Source organism: Saccoglossus kowalevskii, chromosome 13, assembly GCF_978046115.1.
Source record: "Saccoglossus kowalevskii chromosome 13, keSacKowa6.1, whole genome shotgun sequence".
NCBI lineage: Eukaryota > Metazoa > Hemichordata > Enteropneusta > Harrimaniidae > Saccoglossus > Saccoglossus kowalevskii.
Genome location: NC_140653.1, coordinates 34999025 through 35022605, shown reverse-complemented (window position 1 = coordinate 35022605; position 23581 = coordinate 34999025). Strand labels below are relative to the sequence as shown.

General features: G+C 36.0%; 1 protein-coding gene across 1 annotated transcript; it reads left to right on the top strand.

Annotated features, from left to right (window-relative positions):
• The first annotated feature begins 1079 nt into the window (after nucleotides 1-1079).
• On the top strand, nucleotides 1080-23193 carry LOC102800542 (uncharacterized). The gene is made up of 4 exons (XM_085507268.1): nucleotides 1080-1199; nucleotides 20857-20992; nucleotides 22181-22480; nucleotides 22916-23193. Exons 1-4 carry the CDS (start codon nucleotides 1166-1168, stop codon nucleotides 23142-23144), a joined length of 699 nt encoding a protein of 232 aa, XP_085363394.1. The 5' UTR covers nucleotides 1080-1165; the 3' UTR covers nucleotides 23145-23193.
• The last annotated feature ends 388 nt before the right edge of the window (nucleotides 23194-23581 follow it).

Sequence of the window (23581 nt, the reverse complement as noted above, 5' to 3'; positions counted from 1 at the left end):
AGACAGGGCATCCTTGAGATTGGAAGTGAAGTAGGTTAGCGGGCGTCGTGGCGTGCAGTATGTCTGAAAGCTGTAATCATATGCGGCATATACTTTTAAAATAATCAGAATAAAATCATGATAAATAGTTAATAAATAATAATAATAATAATAATAATAATAATAATAATAATAATAATAATAATAATAATAATAATAATAATAATAATAATAATAATAATAATAATAATAATGCTAGGGGGACAGACCAACAACTGTCATAAGACTGTTTCCTGTGTTTTTTTTCTGCAAATAATAACAAAATTAAATGTAATGATCAAGTAACAAATTTTTGAGAAAATTTTGAATTTGGCATACATATATTTGTTCTTCTTACATTAAGTGTTTGGTATGTGTTTAAATGATCTGTGGTGTCATAGTTTGATAGACGTTGGATACATATCTTGTGGATAAATCTGATTGTTGATAAACTTTCTACATATATGTATGATGCAATATGTCAGTGATTGGTATCATGATTCGTGACCTCGGATTAAAAAAAAATGCTTTTCTCATGTTTTTCTGATATCGTGTATGCGAAATATATTACTGTGGCGATATCCACGCTACTAGTAGGAATGGTTAATTGGATGCTACCAGCTTGCCCGCGTTGCATGCCTAGACACCGCGATTTGATGTGTGTGAATTCCTCGCGCTGTGGGACTTATACAGAAGGCGACATTTCCTTCTTACATTTGTATAAAATCGTATTGGACTCCAGGGTAGTCGTATGAGGTGTTAGCCAAATATGGCAACACCGACTGTCTAATAAAGTGTTTTTATAACGCCTGAGCGTTCCATGCAACAAAATGCAGAGATGCAGACGGAAATCCACTGACACCACAGAAATGCGATAATTGAACAGCTGAAAGGTCATTGAGGTCAGGGAACGGGAAATATAATGCTGAGACTATCCCGATTGAAGCAAAGTTAGCGTGACCCTCCGCAACCATTCTAACCTACCTACACCACAAAATGGAAGAAACCAAGCTGCAGAGATATAGCCTGCAGGCGTGAGCAAGCATCTTTCCAATCTGTCCTATAAATTTGGCGGAACAACTTGCTACCAAACGCAGATATTTGTTGTTGATTTTTTTTCATACTGTAGAATAACTCAAATGGAACAATGCATGGAATATGGGGGTGGCTGTTTGTGTTAGGTAAGTAAAACCAATATATATATATATATATATGTGTATATGTATATCCATCTCTCCACTGTATACATGTAGTAACAAACATGCATATGGAAATCGTAGACTGTGTCGTACTCTTATCCCGCTCAAGGGAGTAACGTGCGCCATATTTCACACTCGAATAAACCTCACCACGCAACATATACGCCATCGATTAATATTTACGGGTTCATATTTCACCTCCTATAACTAATTGTAACCAAAGAGCATTCCGGTGACTGCACAGACATGGCAACCCCAGGCAATTGTGCGAAAACTCGTGAATGTCGGTGAGATGCCGTCGAGTACGATTTGAATGTCACGGACTATTGCTGTTGTAGGCGTGAACACCAGGCACGCAGATCAAAATACGAAAACAAATAGTCCCCTACACAGGCAATTAAATGCAGTTAAACTTATCAGCCTTGATTGGCGATCTGGACTATCAAAAACACTATACGTCCTGAAATGTCTTAACATCACACAGTAAACTACCAATGATAACCAATCATCGTGGGTCAGTGAGGTGGCAGCATCAACGATTCAGAATTGAAACAAAATTAAACAGTGTTTTATCATAGCTTCGTTTTACATTTAAAATCTCACATATAGCATGAGAACTGATACAGATGGGCGACCGTATCCTTGGCGACGGTGTTCTGAATGAATCGACTATGGGAGTGTTCCTATATTTACTCTTACGGCCAACGTAACGTTTAAGATATGTGTACTCATGTGTAAAACGAGGCGTTCGCGAGAAGATGGAAGGGGTTGGACATGTATGTGCCCTGGAGTGAATGCTATATTAATTGCTTAATGTATCTTGGTACCAGCGAGGTCACGTGCGTAGACAACAAAGATACACGTAATGTTGACGTCCGAGTCCCGTATAAGTACTTATATTAATGTGTCAAAACAAACATGGGTACTGCTTTGAGCGTTTCTAACACTTCAGTGATGGGAATTGTTTTCGTGTTAGTTGATATAGACGTTATATTGGACGGACGCCATCTTGTGTCTTTTCCAGAGCTATGGATTCGATCGGAGATCCGATTAAGTTCATGATATTATTATCCACATGTTGTAGCTATTTAGTGTATCATAACGTGATATATTGCATTCAGAGTTGTTCTTGAGGAACACTCACACTAACAGAACAAAATAACGAAAGGTTCGTTTTATAATTTGTCACAGTTTATCGTTTCGATTAACCCATTTCAAGCAAGCAGACAGTGTTAATGGTTTCAATGTACTCGACTTCAGCTAAGCTGTGTGTAATGTTGTTCCGATGACAGCGATTTTATAACTCTGACAGACGATCAATTGAAGGCCGCAGAAACACTACTTTCGCACAGAAAATTGGAGGTAATTCTGTGAATGCCCATTATATTGATGAGTTGGCTAAGTAATCTATAAAATTGTAAGCGGAGGGAATCGTTTGTGATGGAAACGGACGACGCTGTTATTTGCCCGAGGCGACGCTCATCGCAAGTATGGTCCTTGACTACCTCCATTCACTGGTAATTCACATCAATCATGCCACATCCTTTTAAACAAAACTATAATGACCTATTAATGATTTCAGCCACAAACTATTACTTGCATTGAGCAGACGACACTACATATTTTTACTCAAAATCGCAGTTTTCCAATACGTTTTAATCAAACCAAGACTCTTTCCGAATCGGCGTATGTGCGTTAAATATGCAAGCCCAAGCCTACTGCTTTGATTAGAATCGCTTTATTTATGTATTCATTCCTTTTGTTATTTGGTTGCACAAACTAGAACGTGTTTTCAATTTGACAATTGTCATCTTTTGAGAAATAAAGTCAACTAATGGTAACTTGGGTAACCAAATCAACCTGACCATACTTGATGACTCTCGGGTGTTATTTCAATGAGTTTGGGGCAAGTGTATACAATAAGAATCAATTAAACCCCAAATAACATCAGTAGATGTTGCTGACATCGACGCTTTAAACGTGACGTGGTTGACATCCCAAGAGGGAAATAAGAACACTTTACTGAGGAGACAAAATAATCACTTGAAGGCAAATTGAATTTAGAACGATTATTGACGAATTGTTCATTTTAACAGTGTGTTAGGGGACGAGTCCACTGCTGAGACGGAGGTCTGAAAAGATGACGATACATTTACGCTGCATCTTTCCACGCATGTATAAAATGTGTAACTGTAGGTGGTTCGGATTCCGTACCTTGTCGGTGGCAATACCACGATCTGTCACACGGCGCTACGAGGCCAGCAAAGTTCGTCGTTCCACTGCTGCTGGCACCCCCGGACGTTCACTGAATCATGTACACGCCACTTTCCCTACTGCGTTTACGTCATATCTTAACAGCACGTAATAACACTGTAGACGTCAATTAAGGACAAGTAACGATGTCATCTAGAAAGGCAGCTGCCAATCATATGGTCTGCTATTTCCGAAAAGGCCCGGGATTTACTCCCTCTCAAAATGTCTACATCAAGACTATACACCGAACAACGTGCTTCGCGCGTCAGTTCCGGGCGTAATGTCAACTGGAGCACAACATTAAAATTTTAATATAACATTTCACGCGTGAGTGATTTCTAAGTGATGTTTAGGGGAAATTTTGAAACCGATTGAAGGAGAAAAATATTGGAAGGACTGACAGCGGTTAAAGAGAAATATTAGTTGATAGATTAGGTTTTGATAAATTCATAACGACGGTGGACAATTGACTTCAAACTTTACATGTTTATTTTGCCTCCACTAATTGGTAGAAAACTGCTCAAAGCGTGACTATAGTGTGACGGACTTGAAGTCACTAGAGAGCCTTGGCTGGCATCTGCAGGGTGTTTCTGAACATAGTGTATAATTGGGCTCTCATCATTCTTCCTTTTTTCTCTCCATAGAACGGCAAAGTTAATTATTATATAGTCTGATTGTTCAACTGACTCGTACTTGTCAGTCATTCATTTGTTGTATGGCTAATCGCCACATGAGTCACGTCAAGGTTTGAGTTTCACTTTGGATTACATTCAATGGGATCAATTGTTGAGGAAGGGGCAGAGGTGAGTGTAGTCAAAGAAAACTGTGATAAGAAATATTTTGTTTGGAGACATGTGCTCGGAAGACAAGCCTCTAAGAAATAATGAAACGGTAAAAAAACAAACGAGAATCCACACATACATAGCCACCCAGTATATATAATGGACAGGAACGTATATCTAAATTGCCCCCCCCCCCTCGTCGCAGTGCTCTATTCAAGTAGTTAGGCGTACGATGTTCAAAAGACGGGCTAATTGAGTTGATTTTGATCATGGAATAAAATCGTGATGTTCAATATATTCCCTGACAGATATCGTTGACAGCTGATTCTTAGTACCTCCAATAACAGCTTGCTATACCATATCAATGTACTTCAACGGTCGCATCACCTTCGTGATGTAACTGTTATTAATTATACTAATACTTATACGCAGCGAAATATGTGTATAGATAACGGCATATTTTTTTTTTCAAATCAAACTATCTCTGTGCCCTTTGTGGCATGGCGACTTATGTTTTTTGTGACAGGAGGTGTTGACGTATTTTTTTTTTATTTCTGGTATATAACACACAGAAGCATCGTATCAAAAGTCAGAGTTGCTGTATGATTAGGTATATGCGTTATAAATGCCACCGGAGCGCTATGCTCTGAACAAGCCATGCTTTGAATTACTAGACAATTTGGAACCAGACTGCAGTGAATTGACATGACATTTCAAATCAAATTTGCTGCTAATTTGCCTTTAATGGAGAGGTCCTGAGAAATGACGGATAATAAGTACAATCAGGGTCTAACCAATGTTATTCTGTGTGTGCCTCTTTTGACAGTTGATATCTTCAATTAGGGTTAAACCAATAATATTCCGTGTATGCTTCGTTAAGGTGATACATATAATTATGGGTATATACAATAATATCCCATTTGTGTTCTGGTGTAATTTTTCGTAGCTCAGCTGAGACATAATATTCCGTTCGTGCTTTCGCGTAGTTCTGCATAGCCCAGCTGAGGCATATGTAGGGCCTAGTCAATCATATTCCGTGTGTGTTTTTGCAAAGTTCTTCGTAGCCCAGCTGAGACATAGGTAGGGCCTAGCCTATGATATTCCGTGTGTGTTTTCGCGAAGTTCTTCATTGCCCAGTTGAGATATAGGTAGGGCCTAGCTAAGAATATTCGTGTGTGTTTCGCGAAGTTCTGCATAGCCTAGCTGAGATATAGGTAGGGTTTAGCCAATAATATTTTTTGTGTGTTTTTGCCAAGTTCTTCGTAGCCCAGCTGAGATATACGTGCGGGCCAAGCCAATAATAGTTTTTGTGTGTTTCTGCCAAGTTTTTCGTAGCCCAGCTGAGGTATAGGTACGGGTCTAGCCAATAATATTTTTGTGTGTTTTTGCCAAGTTCTTCTTAGCCCAGCTGATTTATACGTGCGGGCCAAGCCAATAATAGTTTTCGTGTGTTTTTGCAAAGTTCTTCGTAGCCCAGCTGAGATATAGGTACGGGTCTAGCCAATACTATTTTGTGTGTGTTTTTTGCCAAGTTCTCCGTAGCCCAGCTGAGATATAGGTACGGGTCAAGCCAATAATAGTTTTTGTGTGTTTTTGCCAAGTTATTCGTAGCCCAGCTGAGATATAAGTAAGGGTCTAGCCAATACTATTTTTGTGTGTTTTTGCCAAGTTCTTCGTAGCCCAGCTGAGATATAGGTACGGGTCAAGCCAATAATAGTTTTTGTGTGTTTTTGCCAAGTTATTCGTAGCCCAGCTGAGATATAGGTACGGGTCTAGCCAATACTATTTTGTGTGTGTTTTTTGCCAAGTTCTCCGTAGCCCAGCTGAGATATAGGTACGGGTCAAGCCAATAATAGTTTTTGTGTGTTTTTGCCAAGTTATTCGTAGCCCAGCTGAGATATAAGTAAGGGTCTAGCCAATACTATTTTTGTGTGTTTTTGCAAAGTTCTTCGTAGCCCAGCTGAGACATAGGTAGGGCCTAGCCTATGATATTCCGTGTGTGTTTTCGCGAAGTTCTTCATTGCCCAGTTGAGATATAGGTAGGGCCTAGCTAAGAATATTCGTGTGTGTTTCGCGAAGTTCTGCATAGCCTAGCTGAGATATAGGTAGGGTTTAGCCAATAATATTTTTTGTGTGTTTTTGCCAAGTTCTTCGTAGCCCAGCTGAGATATACGTGCGGGCCAAGCCAATAATAGTTTTTGTGTGTTTCTGCCAAGTTTTTCGTAGCCCAGCTGAGGTATAGGTACGGGTCTAGCCAATAATATTTTTTGTGTGTTTTTGCCAAGTTCTTCTTAGCCCAGCTGATTTATACGTGCGGGCCAAGCCAATAATAGTTTTCGTGTGTTTTTGCAAAGTTCTTCGTAGCCCAGCTGAGATATAGGTACGGGTCTAGCCAATACTATTTTGTGTGTGTTTTTTGCCAAGTTCTCCGTAGCCCAGCTGAGATATAGGTACGGGTCAAGCCAATAATAGTTTTTGTGTGTTTTTGCCAAGTTATTCGTAGCCCAGCTGAGATATAAGTAAGGGTCTAGCCAATACTATTTTTGTGTGTTTTTGCCAAGTTCTTCGTAGCCCAGCTGAGATATAGGTACGGGTCAAGCCAATAATAGTTTTTGTGTGTTTTTGCCAAGTTATTCGTAGCCCAGCTGAGATATAGGTACGGGTCTAGCCAATACTATTTTGTGTGTGTTTTTGCCAAGTTATTCGTAGCCCAGCTGAGATATAGGTATTACGGGTCTAGCCAATACTATTTTGTGTGTGTTTTTGCCAAGTTATTCGTAGCCCAGCTTGTATACATTCAATTATACATATAACCGCATATATGGCTCAGTAAAGTGCTACAGTCGTCGTGAAGCGCATGTTCGAATTCAATGTAAACGAACAAACAAAAACAAGCTACAAAGTGTAGCGCTTTAACCATAAAACAAATAAAACATTAACGTTTTAGTATTCGAACAAACTATCTCAAAAGCAATTCATTTGTACTTTCTACATGACATTTATATTTCGGCTAACTGCCAGGTATACAAATTACACAAGCAGTGGGCGTAAGGTATGGATTTACAGATTTGTCCACATATCCACAGGTGGATAAATGTATACACTAACGTGTCTGGATTTACAGATTTATCCACATATCCACAGATGGATAAATGTACACATTTACGTGTCTGGATTTACAGATTTGTCCACATACCCACAGATGGATAAATGTACACATTAACGTGTCTGGATTTACAGATTTGTCCACATATCCACAGATGGATAAATGTACACATTAACGTGTCTGGATTTACAGATTTGTCCACATATCCACAGATGGATAAATGTACACATTAACGTGTCTGGATTTACAGATTTGTTCACATATCCACAGATGGATAAATGTACACATTAACGTGTCTGGATTCACAGATTTGTCCACATATCCACAGATGGATAAATGTACACATTAACGTGTCTGGATTTACAGATTTGTCCACATATCCACAGATAGATAAATGTACACATTAACGTGTCTGGATTTACAGATTTGTCCACAGATGGATAAATGTACACATTAACGTGTCTGGATTTACAGATTTGTTCACATATCCACAGATGGATAAATGTACACATTAACGTGTCTGGATTCACAGATTTGTCCACATATCCACAGATGGATAAATGTACACATTAACGTGTCTGGATTTACAGATTTGTCCACATATCCACAGATGGATAAATGTACACATTAACGTGTCTGGATTTACAGATTTGTCCACATATCCACAGATGGATAAATGTACACATTAACGTGTCTGGATTCACAGATTTGTCCACATATCCACAGATGGATAAATGTACACATTAACGTGTCTGGATTTACAGATTTGTCCACATATCCACAGATGGATAAATGTACACATTAACGTGTCTGGATTTACAGATTTGTCCACATATCCACAGATGGATAAATGTACACATTAACGTGTCTGGATTCACAGATTTGTCCACATATCCACAGATGGATAAATGTACACATTAACGTGTCTGGATTCACAGATTTGTCCACATATCCACAGATGGATAAATGTACACATTAACGTGTCTGGATTTACAGATTTGTCCACATATCCACAGATAGATAAATGTACACATTAACGTGTCTGGATTTACAGATTTGTCCACATATCCACAGATGGATAAATGTACACATTAACGTGTCTGGATTTACAGATTTGTCCACATATCCACAGATGGATAAATGTACACATTAATGTGTCTGGATTCACAGATTTGTTCACATATCCACGGATGGATAAATGTACACATTAACGTGTCTGGATTTACAGATTTGTCCACACATCCACAGATGGAAAAATGTACACATTAACGTGTCTGGATTTACAGATTTGTCCACATATCCACAGATGGATAAATGTACACATTAACGTGTCTGGATTTACAGATTTGTCCACATATCCACAGATGGATAAATGTACACATTAATGTGTCTGGATATACGAATTTGTCCACATATTCACAGATGGGTAAATGTACACATTAACGTGTCTGGATTTACAGATTTGTCCACATATCCACAGACTGGCTAAATGCCAACTATTCATCGATCCCAATCATTTAAATGATACTCTTCTAATCTGCTGGAATTGTGTTCAGGATGGAATGGACAGTTCTCTTGATTACGTTGAATTGCAGCTTGTCTATTTCACAGTCTGACTGTCACTCTGAAAGCTCTGTGAAGTACATTTCACATTTCCTTCTCGATTACGTGTCTGATACCCTGTTTCCTAAGTACAAAAGCTCACTTTCGAGGTGTGTAGACTTTCCCTGTCTTAAGTGATCGTCAGCGTTTCAGAATAAAAATGAGATCTTCACCATGCCTATTTTAATAGCACTGCTAAACGTGTTTGGAATTTGCAATAAATAAATACAGATTCATTCATCATTCATTCATTGTGAGGACATTATAGATGTAATACATTATGTATCTCATGTGAAGGTATTATAGAAGTAATACACTGTATCTCATGTGAGGGCATTATAGATGTAACACACTGTATCTCATGTGAGGAAAATATAGATGAAATACATTGTATCTCATGTGAGGATATTATAGATTAATATATTGTGTCTTGTGTGAGGGCATTGTAGATTAATACATTGTAACTCATGTGAGGACATTATAGATGAAATACATTGTATCTCATGTGAGGACATTATAGATGAAATACATTTTATCTCGTGTGAGGATATTATAGATTAATACATTGTGTCTTGTGTGAGAACAATATAGATTAATACATTGTATCTCGTGTGAGGACATTATAGATTAATACATTGTATCTCATGTGAGGACATTATAGATGAAATACATTGTATCTCATGTGAGGACATTATAGATGAAATACATTTTATCTCCTGTGAGGATATTATAGATTAATACATTGTGTGTTGTGTGAGAACAATATAGATTAATACATTGTATCTCGTGTGAGGACATTATAGATTAATACATTGTATCTCATGTGAGGACATTGTAGATTAATACACTGTATCTAATGTGAGGACATTATAGATTAATACATTGTGTCTCATGTGAGGACATTATAGATTATTATATTGTGTCTCGTGTGAGGACATTATAGATTAAAATATTGTATCTCATGTGAGGACATTATAGATGTAATACATTGTATCTCGTGTGAGGACATTGTAGATTAATACATTGTATCTCATGTGAGGACATTATAGATTAATACATTGTATCTCGTGTGAGGACATTATAGATTAATACATTGTATCTCGTGTGAGGAAATTGTAGATTGATACATTGTATCTCATGTGAGGATATTATAGATTAATACATTGTGTCTCGTGTGAGGACATTATAGATTATTATATTGTGTTACGTGTGAGGACATTATAGATTAATAAATTGTGTCTCATGTGAGGACATTATAGATTATTATATTGTGTTACGTGTGAGGACATTATAGATTAAAATATTGTATCTCATGTGAAGACATTATTGATGTAATACATTGTATTTCGTGTGAAGTCATTGTAGATTAATACATTGTATCTCATGTGAGGACATTATAGGTGAAATACATTGTATCTCGTGTGAGGACATTGTAGATTAATACATTGTATCTCGTGTGAGGACATTGTAGATTGATACATTGTATCTCATGTGAGGATATTATAGATTAATACATTGTGTCTTGTGTGAGGACATTGTAGATTAATACATTGTATCTCATGTGAGGACATTAGAGATTAATACATTGTGTCTCATGTGAGGACATTATAGATTATTATATAAAGTGTCTCGTGTAAGGACATTATAGATTAAAATATTGTATCTCATGTGAGGACATTATAGATGAAATACATTGTATCTGGTGTGAGGACCTTAGGATTAATACATTGTATCTCATGTGAGGATATTATAGATTAATGCATTGTGTCTTGTGTGAGGACATTGTAGATTAATACATTGTATCTCATGTGAGGACATTAGAGATTAATACATTGTGTCTTGTGTGAGGACATTATAGATTATTATATTGTGTCTCGTGTGAGGTCATTAAAGATTAAAATATTGTATGTCATGTGAGGACATTATAGATGAAATACATTGTATTTCGTGTGAGGACATTGTATATTATACATTGTATCTCGTGTGAGGACATTGTAGATTGATACATTGTATCTCGTGTGAGGACATTAGAGATTAATACATTGTGTCTCATGTGAGGACATTAGAGATTAATACATTGTGTCTCGTGTGAGGACATTATAGATTAATACATTGTATTTCATGGTAGGACATTATAGATTAATACATTGTGTCTCATGTGAGGACATTATAGATTAATACATTGTATCTCATGTGAGGACATTGTAGATTGATACATTGTATCTCGTGTGAGGACATTGTAGATTGATACATTGTATCTCATGTGAGGACATTATAGATTAATACATTGTATCTCATTTGAGGACATTATAGATTAATACATTGTATCTCATGTGAGGACATTATAGATTAATACATTGTGTCTCATGTGAGGACATTAGAGATTAATACATTGTGTCTCGTGTGAGGACATTATAGATTAATACATTGTATTTCATGGTAGGACATTATAGATTAATACATTGTGTCTCATGTGAGGACATTATAGATTAATACATTGTATCTCATGTGAGGACATTATAGATTAATACATTGTGTCTCGTGTGAGGACATTATAGATTAATACATTGTGTCTTGTGTGAGGACATTATAGATTAATACATTGTATCTCATGTGAGGATATTATAGATTAATGCATTGTGTCTTGTGTGAGGACATTGTAGATTAATACATTGTATCTCATGTGAGGACATTAGAGATTAATACATTGTGTCTTGTGTGAGGACATTATAGATTATTATATTGTGTCTCGTGTGAGGTCATTAAAGATTAAAATATTGTATGTCATGTGAGGACATTATAGATGAAATACATTGTATTTCGTGTGAGGACATTGTATATTATACATTGTATCTCGTGTGAGGACATTGTAGATTGATACATTGTATCTCGTGTGAGGACATTAGAGATTAATACATTGTGTCTTGTGTGAGGACATTGTAGATTAATACATTGTATCTCATGTGAGGACATTAGAGATTAATACATTGTGTCTCATGTGAGGACATTATGGATTATTATATTGTGTCTCGTGTAAGGACATTATAGATTAAAATATTGTGTCTCATGTGAGGACATTATAGATGAAATACATTGTATCTCGTGTGAGAACATTGTAGATTAATACATTGTATCTCATGTGAGGATATTATAGATTAATGCATTGTGTCTTGTGTGAGGACATTGTAGATTAATACATTGTATCTCATGTGAGGACATTAGAGATTAATACATTGTGTCTTGTGTGAGGACATTATAGATTATTATATTGTGTCTCGTGTGAGGTCGTTAAAGATTAAAATATTGTATGTCATGTGAGGACATTATAGATGAAATACATTGTATCTCGTGTGAGGACATTGTATATTAATACATTGTATCTCGTGTGAGGACATTGTAGATTGATACATTGTATCTCATGTGAGGACATTATAGATTAATACATTGTATCTCATTTGAGGACATTATAGATTAATACATTGTATCTCATGTGAGGACATTATAGATTAATACATTGTGTCTCATGTGAGGACATTAGAGATTAATACATTGTGTCTCGTGTGAGGACATTATAGATTAATACATTGTATTTCATGGTAGGACATTATAGATTAATACATTGTGTCTCATGTGAGGACATTATAGATTAATACATTGTATCTCATGTGAGGACATTATAGATTAATACATTGTGTCTCGTGTGAGGACATTATAGATTAATACATTGTGTCTTGTGTGAGGACATTATAGATTAATACATTGTATCTCATGTGAGGACATTAGAGATTAATACATTGTGTCTCGTGTGAGGACATTATAGATTATTATATTGTATCTCATGTGAGGACATTAGAGATTAATACATTGTGTCTCGTGTGAGGACATTATAGATTAATATATTGTATCTCATGTGAGGACATTAGAGATTAATATATTGTGTCTCGTGTGAGGACATTATAGATTAATACATTGTATCTCATGTGAGGACATTATAGATGAAATACATTGTATCTCATGTGAGGACATTAGAGATTAATACATTGTATCTCATGTGAGGACATTATAGATTAATACATTGTATCTCGTGTGAGGACATTATAGAATAATATATTGTATTTCATGGTAGGACATTATAGATTAATACATTGTGTCTCATGTGAGGACATTATAGATTAATACATTGTATCTCATGTGAGGACATTATAGATTAATACATTGTGTCTCGTGTGAGGACATTATAGATTAATACATTGTGTCTTGTGTGAGGACATTATAGATTAATATATTGTATTTCATGGTAGGACATTATAGATTAATACATTGTGTCTCATGTGAGGACATTATAGATTAATACATTGTATCTCATGTGAAGACAGTATAAATTAAAATATTGTATCTCATGTGAGGATATTGTTGATTAATACATTGTATCTTATGTGAGGGCACTATTGATGTAGTACATTGTATCTTATATGACGACATTATAGATTAATACACTGTGTCTCATGTGAGAACATTGTCCATACATATAAAGTGAACAAAGTGCGGTACAACATTACTATATATTTGTTAAGGCACTCTAAATATAATGAATATATAAATTGTCGGGGTTAATATATCAATTCAGATGGATTTGACTTCTTTTTAATTGAGAAAGACATATGTATAAAATACGTAGACTGTGCGATGTAGGTCAAGTATTTCGAGGTCGATGAACCTACTTGAGTCAAGGTTTTCCATATTTATAATACTGCTTTCAAAAAGTTTCTAGAATAAAGATTATATGTTCCTCTAAGTGAGATCAATCACACAAGATATTTTAGGTACAAAAAACATTCTGTTCGCAAATTTTATTTCCTCGGTAGCCGACAGCCAAGAAGAAAACATAATGATTGATATTTCTACTTTTGACAGTAAACAAACCTGGATAATAAAGATGTGTATACAACCATTTACAGTGTTGTTAAGCAATTCACAATCAGCGCAATGGAATTCAGACACAAATATTTAGACTAACACATAAGAAACTAATATTTGATTACACTTTGCTGTCAGTTTATGCCTTATCATTAATGTCGTTTTTTGATATACAGACATTTAATCTATGCAGCTAATAAGTATTAAATAGTGAACGCCTTGTACGAACCACATAGTGTCACATACACGTACACTTCATTGCGTATCAGCATCGGTTTATTCGCTCTCATCGGATATACGCCCCGGGGTAGGATCACAAATTAAACGCCTCATAACCCAGTATAGTGGGTGGTATTTATCGTGAAGATAAGTGGCAACTTTCCTACATGGGATCATTCAAATATCTGGCAATTCTCTAAATAATTAGCTAATATGTGTCGTCGCAGACAAAACAACTGTCAGCCTTTTCAAGAAGGTGACAGTGTATCGGGTTACCACTCCTTTAAAGTGACAGCATGCATAAAAATATCGTTATCACTTATATTTCATCTGCATAAGTAGACATCTCACTTTTATCTCCTATATTTCGTCTAAATGAGTAGACATCTCACTTTTATCTCCTATATTTCGTCTAAATGAGTAGACATCTCACTTTTATCTCCTATATTTCATCTAAATGAGTAGACATCTCACTTTTATCTCCTATATTTCGTCTAAATGAGTAGACATCTCACTTTTATCTCCTATATTTCGTCTAAATGAGTAGACATCTCACTTTTATCTTCTATATTTCGTCTAAATGAGTAGACATCTCACTTTTATTTCCTATATTTCGTCTAAATGAGTAGACATCTCACTTTTATCTCCTATATTTCGTCTAAATGAGTAGACATCTCACTTTTATCTCCTATATTTCGTCTAATTGAGTAGACATCTCACTTTTATCTCCTATATTTCGTCTAAATGAGTAGACATCTCACTTTTATCTCCTATATTTCGTCTAAATGAGTAGACATCTCACTTTTATCTCCTATATTTCGTCTAAATGAGTAGACATCTCACTTTTATCTCCTATATTTCGTCTAAATGAGTAGACATCTCACTTTTATCTCCTATATTTCGTCTAAATGAGTAGACATCTCACTTTTATCTCCTATATTTCGTCTAAATGAGTAGACATCTCACTTTTATCTCCTATATTTCGTCTAAATGAGTAGACATCTCACTTTTATCTCCTATATTTCGTCTAAATGAGTAGACATCTCACTTTTATCTCCTATATTTCATCTAAATGAGTAGACATCTCACATTTATCTCCTATATTTCGTCTAAATGAGTAGACATCTCACTTTTATCTCCTATATTTCGTCTAAATGAGTAGACATCTCACTTTTATCTTCTATATTTCGTCTAAATGAGTAGACATCTCACTTTTATTTCCTATATTTCGTCTAAATGAGTAGACATCTCACTTTTATCTCCTATATTTCGTCTAAATGAGTAGACATCTCACTTTTATCTCCTATATTTCGTCTAATTGAGTAGACATCTCACTTTTATCTCCTATATTTCGTCTAAATGAGTAGACATCTCACTTTTATCTCTTATATTTCGTCTAAATGAGTAGACATCTCACTTGTATCTCCTATATTTCGTCTAAATGAGTAGACATCTCACTTTTATCTCCTATATTTCGTCTAAATGAGTAGACATCTCACTTTTATCTCCTATATTTCGTCTAAATGAGTAGACATCTCACTTTTATCTCCTATATTTCGTCTAAATGAGTAGACATCTCACTTTTATCTCCTATATTTCGTCTAAATGAGTAGACATCTCACTTTTATCTCCTATATTTCGTCTAAATGAGTAGACATCTCACTTTTATCTCCTATATTTCGTCTAAATGAGTAGACATCTCACTTTTATCTCCTATATTTCGTCTAAATGAGTAGACACCTCACTTTTATCTCCTATATTTCGTCTAAATGAGTAGACATCTCACTTTTATCTCCTATATTTCGTCTAAATGAGTAGACATCTCAATTTTATCTCCTATATTTCGTCTAAATGAGTAGACATCTCACTTTTATCTCCTATATTTCGTCTAAATGAGTAGACATCTCACTTTTATCTCCTATATTTCGTCTAAATGAGTAGACATCTCACTTTATCTCCTATATTTCGTCTAAATGAGTAGACATCTCACTTTTATCTCCTATATTTCGTCTAAATTAGTAGACATCTCACTTTTATCTCCTATATTTCGTCTAAATGAGTAGATGTCTCACTTTTATCTCTTATATTTCGTCTAAATGAGTAGACATCTCACTTTTATCTCCTATATTTTATTAAAATGATTAGAAATCTTAATTTATCTCCTATATTTCATCAGAATATGTAGAAATCTTAGTTTTAACCTCTATATTTTGTCTAAACGGGTAGAAATCTCAATTATATCCCTTATATTTTGTCTAAATGAGTAAAAACTCACTTTTAACCCTATGTTTCGTCTAAATGAGTAGAAATCTCACTTTTATCCTCTATATTTTGTCTAAATGGGTAAAAATCTCAATTATATCCCCTATATTTTGTCTAAATGGGTAGAAATCTCAATTATATCCTCTATATTTCGTCTAAATGAGTATAAAACTCATTTTTATCCCTATGTTTTGTCTAATGAGTAGAAATCTCAATTTTATCTCCTATATTTAATCAAAATGAGGGGAATTCTCCCTTTTACTCCCTGTATTTCACCAAAGTAAGTAGAAATATTACACTAACACGCATGCAGCGCATCGCAATTTTGCAAACATTCCGTCATGAACTATTTGGTCACAACCAGCATAACAAACCACACACATTTCACGCAATTTAGATCCAACAAAGTCATTAAAAAATATTGGCTTATAATATATCTAACTACTTTATATTATTTCCAGTGAGAGCTAGTGAGATATCCTCCAACTTATTTTGTGTGGTTTTCTTTCTTTATTACGACATATGTTCGTCCAATTTCCTCTGCCAGGAAAGTTTGCTAATATTATGATTATTCATTTCAATAGATTGAACAGTGAACAGTAAAAAATCTGCATTCAAATATCAACATTTCAATATTAAAGAAAGAATGTATATTTTTGTAAAATATTTTATATAATATTTGTTATAATTTACGTTTCCTAGTAGAACGTTGCTATGAATTGCACTTCAATGACGTAAAAATGACGTAGCTGATAGTATGTAATGTAGTTCAAACTGTGACTAATTGTGTCGTCGCTCGCCATTTAGTAAATAGTGCATTTATACAATGATTTTTTTGCGTTGTGGGCGATTAAGAAATTTTCCTCAAAAATAAGTTTTCTCTCGTTACATGCAATCCAATGGGTAAGCTATCTTGGTTCGAGTGAATCTATGCAATCTGATAGGTCAACTATTCTGGTTCAAGTGAATATATGCAATTTGATAGGTCAGATATCCTGGTTCAAGTGAATCTATGCAATCTGATAGGTCAACTATTCTGGTTCAAGTGAATATATACAATCTGATAGGTCAGCTACCTGGTTCAAGTAAATATATGCAATCTGATAGGTCAGCTATCCTGGTTCGAGTGAATCAATGCAGTCTGATAGGTCGGCTACCATGGTTCAAATGAAACTATACAATCTATTAGGTCTGCTACCGTGGTTCCAGTGAAACTGTGCAATCTGATGGGTCAGCTACCTTTTTCATAACAAAAACTTGAAACAAATTTCCTATCGTCAATTTCCGGCATCCAGTGACGTCACAGGTGTGTTTTGACGCTGGGTGGCGCGATATATAGGAAATGTTCATTTTAACCAATTATGCTTGGAATTCATGTGATAGTGTTAAGGAAGGTTGGTTCTGATTCATACGTCACGTGACTCTTGATAAAATTCACCAGAGCGAGAATAATGTGAAAAGATTATTAATGTCACGTGACTCTTAACAAATTATAGTCAATCAATGGAATAAGGGACGATGTCTCCTATAGTAAGGCGAAGAATGCACTCCTTTGGTAACAAATGTGTCAGGCACGATTCGTGTCACAAAGTTCCTTGTCAGTTTTGATTCTTTGTTTCAATAACTATACAAAACTGCCCACCCATTGCTTTTAAACTTCACCGATTCGATAAATAAAAAAATCAGACACAAGTGTTGGGGTTTTTACATTGTGTGAGATGCATTATTCGACGTGTCTCTTGAATACACTGACATTCTTGACAAGTTGGAAATGACAAACTGAAATGAATAATTAGAATAATTACCATTCTAAGGTGTTTTACCTCTCAGCCTGTGCCAATGTGATATACGCCGACACACCTGCTGCGCACTTATGAGCACTTTATTTGCATTCGCACCTTGTTTTATTTCCGGAATATCTCGCACTTATCGTGATTTGCTGGTTTGGTGACAAATCCTGATTTTTGTTAGGGCAGAATCTATCAGACGCACGAGGTAGCGGTGTTGGTGTTTGCATGACTCAATTTATTTTAGGAAAGGCTTCTGAATTCTGTGGGAATCTTAAAATCGAATTTAATTTAGAAGATTCTGTTGGACGCAGATCACTGGTAGCATATTGGTTGTCGCATCAGACTCATGATCGGTAGACCCAAGTTCTAATCCTACTTTAGGCTGAACATCAAAAGGGTCTACTCATACCGTTGGTGAACGTTCCACAAACTCGATGGGAAGGCCAATTCCACTGGCCGAGATTCATTCACTAACGAATGCGCCTTTGGGGGAACTTTGGTTAAGGTCTGCAGGTGCTTGTAGGAAGATGGCCGCACAGCTACTTCATGCAGTCCCAAACATGAATATGACTCATGTGGAAAAAATGCACTATGTGTCAGCACTAGCAATTTGCGCGTAAAAAAGTCATGAGAGACTACAGTGATATTCAAGGTCCGTAACTGTCGCCTGGCATCAAAAAAAAAAAAAAACATTAAAAAAAGACTCTGTTGGTTATGGTTTCTCATGACTTTAAAAACAACAACATTACGATGCTTGGATGGGTCATTGAGAGATATTCTGCAGATCATATAATGTAGAAATGCACGTTTAATATTTTACAATTGAAAATAACTTTCACTCTCAAGTTCATTGTACTAATACTCGAAACGTCTGGGATAGAAAAGATGTATGCACAGGGGAGTTTCTAATGGTCAATATATGACCGACATTAAACACAAACGATGAAAATTACTGACAAACTGACTGAAGCCCAATATTACGAACTCTTTCTTCCTCACTTTCTCTCTCATACACCTGATTGTAGGCATACACCTTTGACGTTTAACTGAATGCATGTGTGTATAGTTCATGAAGGGGGGGGGTCAAGTAATTTCCTCGTAAAAGCTATCTCAGCTTGACATCTATATTATACATTCAACGGAAGTATACACAGTAGTTTGTCCTAAACTTAAACATCGACACTTGCTTTTCAATATTGTTTTTGTCAGTGAATGTCTCACTGGTTAAAATGGTAAAGTTTCTACGACGGTATGGGTGTGTCTCTTGACAACGAATGTGAGGTATGATGCAACAGGAATGCCACACAAGAAACAACAACTTTTGGGTATGACTCGACAGTAATGACACGCATTAAAACAACAACTTTTGTGTATGACGCGACAGGAAAGCCACACATCAGACAAAAACTGTGACATATGGTGCGAGAGTAATGCCGCTCAGCATTACAAACAGTACATTTTGATTTAATAGTAGCTTTATTACTCAGTATTGTAAATGCAAGAAAAAATAAATTAAAAATCCAAGTCAATCATAATACATGTATTTACCTTGTGAATATCCATGTATATACTCTTGCTTGCTTGTCGTTGGTGTCGCTGTTGCGTGTCACTATTATTAAAGAAAAATACTTTTAGATATTATTTCAAGGTTGTCTTCCTATACCAATGGATAGATGTTATATATGGTTTATGTAGTAGTCCACAAATAAGAGTATAGCTAGTAAGCGCATATATAGTTTGGCGTTTGACTAAATGACATCCATGCGGCTGCCAAATAATTCCACTCCTCGCTTCTGAATTTCAGTAAAAAAAGAAAAGTCGGTCACTTCAAGAGGTCATATTACGCGAGGATGTAGATTTGCTGACGCCACGCCCTAATTCCAAAGTAAATGATATATTGCATAACATTTTGTATGGTACGCTCTGGAGGCCAATTCATCAGAAGCATGAGCTCAACACGCAGCTGAGCGTCACAAGGCTGTTACCATAGCGACGATAGTCAGAGGTTGTGACATCGTTCTCGCACGCACAGTACAGCAATTTACGAAAGTAAATTACTGACGCGTCGAACAATGCAACTGTTGGCATTAGTATTCCGCAACAGTCTAGTCTACCGTGCACTAGTCTGGCTTGGAACGAACTGACGGACTGGCGCCCTAAGTAGATTCCATCAAACTACTCCAAATCGAGCGCGCGGCGTTAAAGAGCCATCAACTACGATTTCTGCATTTTGTTTTCGTATTTTTGAATATATGTAAAACTACTGGAAAATAAATTGTTGTTGTTTGAACAGAAACATACATGTTGTAACTGTCTACATGCTATTGTCATCTATACATGTCAAGTACGGTACATATTACTATGTGCGTATTCAATTGGTATCAAAACGGTACATTTAAAAAAATAGTTGACATACATATTATAAATAGACAGCTTCAATCACAACATAACAATCAATGCACATGCGTATTAGTGGTTTTCATTTTTCATCAAACAAATACTGTTTTTTTTTCAAACGTATTATTTTAGCTTATGATAAATCATAATCAGTTTTTTTACTGCAGTATTGAGTATCGAACAACAAATCGAAAATATTTTCGTCATTTTTTCATCTTTATATTATGTTATACTCAATACTCAAAATTACTACACACTTCAGTACAATACACCGTATTTACGAATATACACTATATGTTGAACACCTGCAGGTTGCCTATTTGTGGTTGTTCTAGGCGAGTACGGAAAAATTGGAAACTGCGACCGAAGTGAGTTCTTCGACAGAAATAGACAATGTCAATTAAACTTTTTTGTAGAGATCAAGAAAGACCCACTAGGCAATTGCAAGTAAGTGCTAACCTTCCACGAACTATAATATTATGTACTAGTTAAACATACATGTGTTTGCTCTAATATGATATTTCTACATCAAACAATTGCCATCCAAGTCTAGTTTTGCGTCGAGTAAGAATGTTTGTCGCTTGGCTTCGCCATATCTGTGTTCGTGTGTCAGTGAAGGTACGTGTCAGGCAAAACCATTCAAATCGAACGAATGGCCCAAAAGCAAACTGGCATTCATTGATATTTAAAACGGGTCCATCGTTTTGGGGAATTATTCATGGATATAATACTTGGTTTCAAGGCAGTGCATGGAACAAGACGTACAGAGAACAATGTATACCACATATTTACCAGCGCTATAATTAACTTGTAACCATTGCTCCAAAGCGTCTTCTTGACCCCGTGATACAGTTGGACAAGGGCGATACAAATGACTACCACGCTGGCAATGACATTAACACTGCGGCTAATTAAGATAGCCACATACCACTGTTTGTTACCACCATATTTTATGCTATTAACCTCGTCAGATTAGTTACATTTGTTCATCCCATATATCTGCTATATTCCCTTAGGTTCAGATTCCCCACCCCATCGAGTTTTCTGGAATATATTGGTCACAACGGCAATCTACACCAATTAATCATACCCGTGGATAAATGTGCTGTCAGTTTTATACCTTAAATCGCAATAAAACAGAAAATAAATTATTTCAACTATTTTTTTGTCGAAGAAACAACAAAAAAATGCGATAGCAAATTTAAATGAGCAGAACTCGTTAGTAGTCGCTATAATGATAAGGTTTTCCATACTACTAAAACCAGTGGCGGATCCAGAGGGGGGCAGGGGGCATGCCCCCCCCCCCCCAAAAAAAACACATGACGATTCATATCATCTGGATTACGCATTGCTTCTCTGCGATTTACACTCCGTAATTTTAAGCGTAGCTTGGACCCTCCCAATACATTTTGCTGGATCCGCCACTGACTAAAACCCCAATGAGGTACATCAATATAATTTAAATTTTCCCTGAAAATAGTCTCAATTTTTGCAATTAATATGAATTACATATCAGTTTACGTAATGCCCAAGGATGCTATCCCATCTCGCACACTCATCCTATATTTTGTTGCGCATATGGTTATTTCATGCACCAACCATTGTTAACTCATACTCATCATTATTTTATTTCAGTACAAAATATTTACTTATGGTCGACTGTTCCAAGAATGTAATAAAACAATGTTTAGAAGGGACAGCCTCCGGTGAGCAGCTGTCGAGACTAGTTGATACTACATTGGGCATGGTGCTGGCAATGGGAGAAGCCGAGACCATGTTTTGTCGTCAAGGAGGGCTTCCTTTAACCACTATCACCAAAGCACCGATGTCACAAGACAAACCTTGTGCTGACCGCTACTACAGACAAACTCCCAAATGCGGAGACACGTTTGTGGAAAAATTCAGTGTGAACCCAGCAGATGAGACGCTGTGTGTGTGAGTCTCTTACAACTTTTGTATTTCTTAATAACATATTTTACTAACTTTGGTTCATCGCGCTTGCGCACTTTGAACAAAGCACGCACCAGTCATTTAAAGCGAACACACTTTTCAGTTAAAGCCAATAATTAATATCATTATACATTACTGGAACTTATCTATATTGCCTTTCAAAGTAATAACTTTGACACAATTGATAGAGAAATAATTGTTTCGCATACGGCCCAACCATCCGCAGGACTGTGTGTGTCACGGTGTATGTGTGTGTGTGTTCTGCGATTTCATATTGTATCATTAAAATTTCGTAATATCCCCATGAGCGTGTATTTGAGAAATCATAATCGTGATTTTCAGGATATAGCGCCCTCCTGAGTTCTAACAACGCTTATTTCTGACGCTTGTACACTCTATCCTCTATCTTGTTTCTTACAGAGAATATGGAAAGGTCATTGATTGTGCCAAGCACAAAATCGAAGACCACTGTACTCGGTCCGAAGCCAGAGATCTGAGAAACAGCCTGTATGAAGATTTTAACCCTTACTGTGAGGCCGACAAAATTATTGCGAGGGAAGTTGCACAGAATTCTACTGGTCGGTCGTCTCCTACCAGTCTACTGTACTGGTTCTGCTGTGTTATTCTTATGGCCTTATATGGTCATTGAATTCTGCGTGCAATAAAATACGACGAAAGAATCGAATCATAAAAAACAAGATTCCCAGAAGTTCATTCGAATTTGCTTTGCACCACCGGAACAGCTTTAAGTAACTTTTTTACCCCAGTATAATATTTAAAAAAAAAAATAATAATATTTGTGAGCAGTAATGCATGTGAGCTGATGAACTTTTTATTGCTATCCTATATGATGAAGGAAGACACACATTCCATAATCTGGGGTTGTTTTTACTTCGCGAACATGCAGTAAACGCCACCAACGGTGGCATTTCTAAGAATCAGATTGACTTCCAACAGTTGTTTGTCTGAGCGCCAACCCAACCATTACACACATTCTAGCAATAATAATACTAATTAGTAATTAATACTAATTAGTTTAATTATATTTAATACAAGCTGATGTTCGATCCCAAACTTAGTGCTATT